This window comes from Penaeus japonicus, unplaced genomic scaffold, assembly GCF_977035675.1.
Source record: "Penaeus japonicus unplaced genomic scaffold, GWHDUDI00000001_assembly GWHDUDI00000024, whole genome shotgun sequence".
NCBI classification, from domain to species: domain Eukaryota; kingdom Metazoa; phylum Arthropoda; class Malacostraca; order Decapoda; family Penaeidae; genus Penaeus; species Penaeus japonicus.
The window spans coordinates 19,754,359-19,756,858 of record NW_028234426.1 but is presented as its reverse complement, the minus strand read 5'-3'; the positions used below and the strand labels follow the sequence as shown (position 1 = coordinate 19,756,858).

Here is a 2,500-nt window from a genome sequence, read left to right as displayed (position 1 = left end):
TATCTGTTTTGTGCACGTTACTGTGTTTGTGTTTTGTGTGATTCATACATATTATATATGTATATATATATATATATATATATATATATATATATATATATATATATATATATATATATATATATATATATATATATATATATATATATATATATATATATATATATATATATATTTGTGTATATGTGTGTGTGTGTGTGTATACATGAATGACTAACTCGACCTGGGTTACCTTGTGAGGAAAAGATTGGTTCGTAAACCAAAGCCAGATATGTGACAAATATCAAGAGAAAATATTAGCCATTATCTGAACCGCGCAAAAGCTCACGGCGAGAGCACAGCCGCGGGGGAAATCCAGCGCCCTCGGCAAATGCTTCATCACTCTACACCACATCACTCTACACCACATCACACTCATTCACCGGCAACACCTGTATTTCTTGTTCACTCCTATTCACACCCTTTCGAGACCCAGTCACCTCATCTCACTCCATACTACCTCATGGCCTCCTCACACTCACGTTCAGCCTGCCTGGAGGTCCTTGGGGATGCGGCCGGAAGTTCCTCATCGGACGTCGAGGCCTGTGTCCCTTTGGGGGGAGAAAGGGGAAGGCGGAGGTGATGACGCTGGCTCGAGGGAGGGGGGAGGGTGGGTGATGAGGGTGGTCATGTGACCAACTCCATGTGACGATGTTATGATAAAATGATGTTAGTAACATCACTGATATTGACTCATGATGATGTTAATGATAATCATTTTGTAACAGCAGATGCTCTACTTAAGAGCTAATTATCAAAATTAAGGGCACACTTTTGTAAAATTGGAATTCTACAGAATTGTAAGTTACATAAACATTTAGTCACTGCAAACTTGTTTTGAATTGTTTCTTGGTCTTACCTGTTCTTATCATCTCACACCTTTCCCCTGTCTCTACGAAATTATTTTTCTTCTCGTTTCATCGCGAAATCTCATCATTGAGTAATGAAGTGAAAGACTCCAGAATACCTTTATTTTCTCCTCCCACTCGTTCACTTACGGGAAATCAAGTTTCTTTATCTTACGTCCCGAGGCAAATCCTTCGCCCGGCTCTCTCCGTGACCTACCAGCGGCTGCGGCCTCCCGGTGAAGATCATGCCGATCATCTGCTCGCGAATCAGGTCAATGTTGTCCTTGCGGCGCTGCCCGATGAAGGCCTCGGCCACGGGCGCGGGCATCAGGTCCTGCACTTCCTCGTCCGTCGAGGAGGCCGCCTTGTCCAGTCGTTCCAACGTTAGGTTATAGCCTGGCGGGAAGAGGAGAGTCTAACACAGCTTGCTCAGCATATTTCATCGATGGAAACGTTGGGATTCATGACAGTGAATAGAATGGCAGTGAACAGAGCTAAATACAAATCCTGACTTTTGTAGGAAGGGCTCACATGGGCGACAGGAATGAAGGAAATTCATCACTTTATTTCACATGTAATAATTAGCCATGCACAGATTATCTGCGTGAAGTTTCGCCTTGTTAAACCATCAAATTACACAAATACAGTGCAAATTCTGTAACGCCTGCCACCGTGTTTTCATCAGATACGTATGTATTGTTCTAACGTCTGCTGCGTGATGCTCTCACTGATTGCTTCAATGAGCAAGGACTGAGCAGCGCAAGTCTCACCCGCTTTCTGGGCTGCCAAGATGAGCTCCTCGGCGGGGGAGAGGACCGTCTTGTTTGCGAAGTCTACCTCGAAGACATGGTCGGAAGACACCAGCGCCTCGGCCACGGGTTCCAGCGCCTCGTCCGACGCCGCCGTCACCGCCGCCGCCAGGAGGAGCAGCACCAACTTCTGTGAAAGACATGAGGTCATATTCGTGCAACGCAGGAGGAGAGAGAGAAGGAGGGAGAGAAAGAAGGGCAATCACGACTTAAATGACACAGCGACATGGGTATCAAAGATAATTGCAGAGGATGAAAACTATAGACAAGCATACTGACCAAATAAGTAGAACAGATAGAGCTATAATGTTTATGTGTTGAAATTCTAATAAGAGTAAAACAAAAAGGAATTACGAACATATCATATATAAAACTATTTGCCAATATGTCTGTGCCTGTATCTATATGTATCTATATGCATATATGTGCACACACACACACACACACACTGATCCCTAAATGTCGTCGCTACTCACTTTGATCAAGCTTTCCATCGTGGGGCGTTCTGGTCCTGATCCTTTACTCCATCTGGAAGTAGAATATTCTGGTCAGCAACTAATATACAAGTTCTGTGTTTCAGAATGAGCAAATGTTGATTCTTTCTCTTCAGCTCACACTTTCGACATCGGATTTCTTCCATCCCTCCTTCCGTTGCTCTGGGATGGCTGCCCCTCAATCCAGTCATTAATGAAAAATGGCGCCTGCTCAGAGAAACATCCTACGTTTTCTGATAAGATAGTACATGTGCAATCCCTTGGATCGGTTATCTTTGACAAAAGGTTTCACCTTATTCTTGTTGCTCTC

The 2,500-nt window shown here is 43.8% G+C and overlaps 1 protein-coding gene across 3 annotated transcripts in view; it reads right to left on the bottom strand.

Moving 5' to 3' along the window:
- LOC122253821 (uncharacterized) overlaps positions 1-2,500 on the bottom strand; it is a 40,798-nt gene that overhangs the window by 5,365 nt on the left and 32,933 nt on the right. For all 3 annotated transcript variants that reach the window (XM_086550797.1, XM_043017156.2, XM_043017157.2), the window contains exons 2-5: positions 2,173-2,224; positions 1,658-1,826; positions 1,105-1,283; positions 522-590 (exon numbers count right to left, since the gene is read on the bottom strand). In XM_086550797.1, coding sequence (XP_086406923.1) covers positions 522-590; positions 1,105-1,283; positions 1,658-1,826; positions 2,173-2,190 — 435 coding nt within the window. In that variant the 5' untranslated portion in view covers positions 2,191-2,224. The remainder of the gene's footprint in view (positions 1-521; positions 591-1,104; positions 1,284-1,657; positions 1,827-2,172; positions 2,225-2,500) is intronic.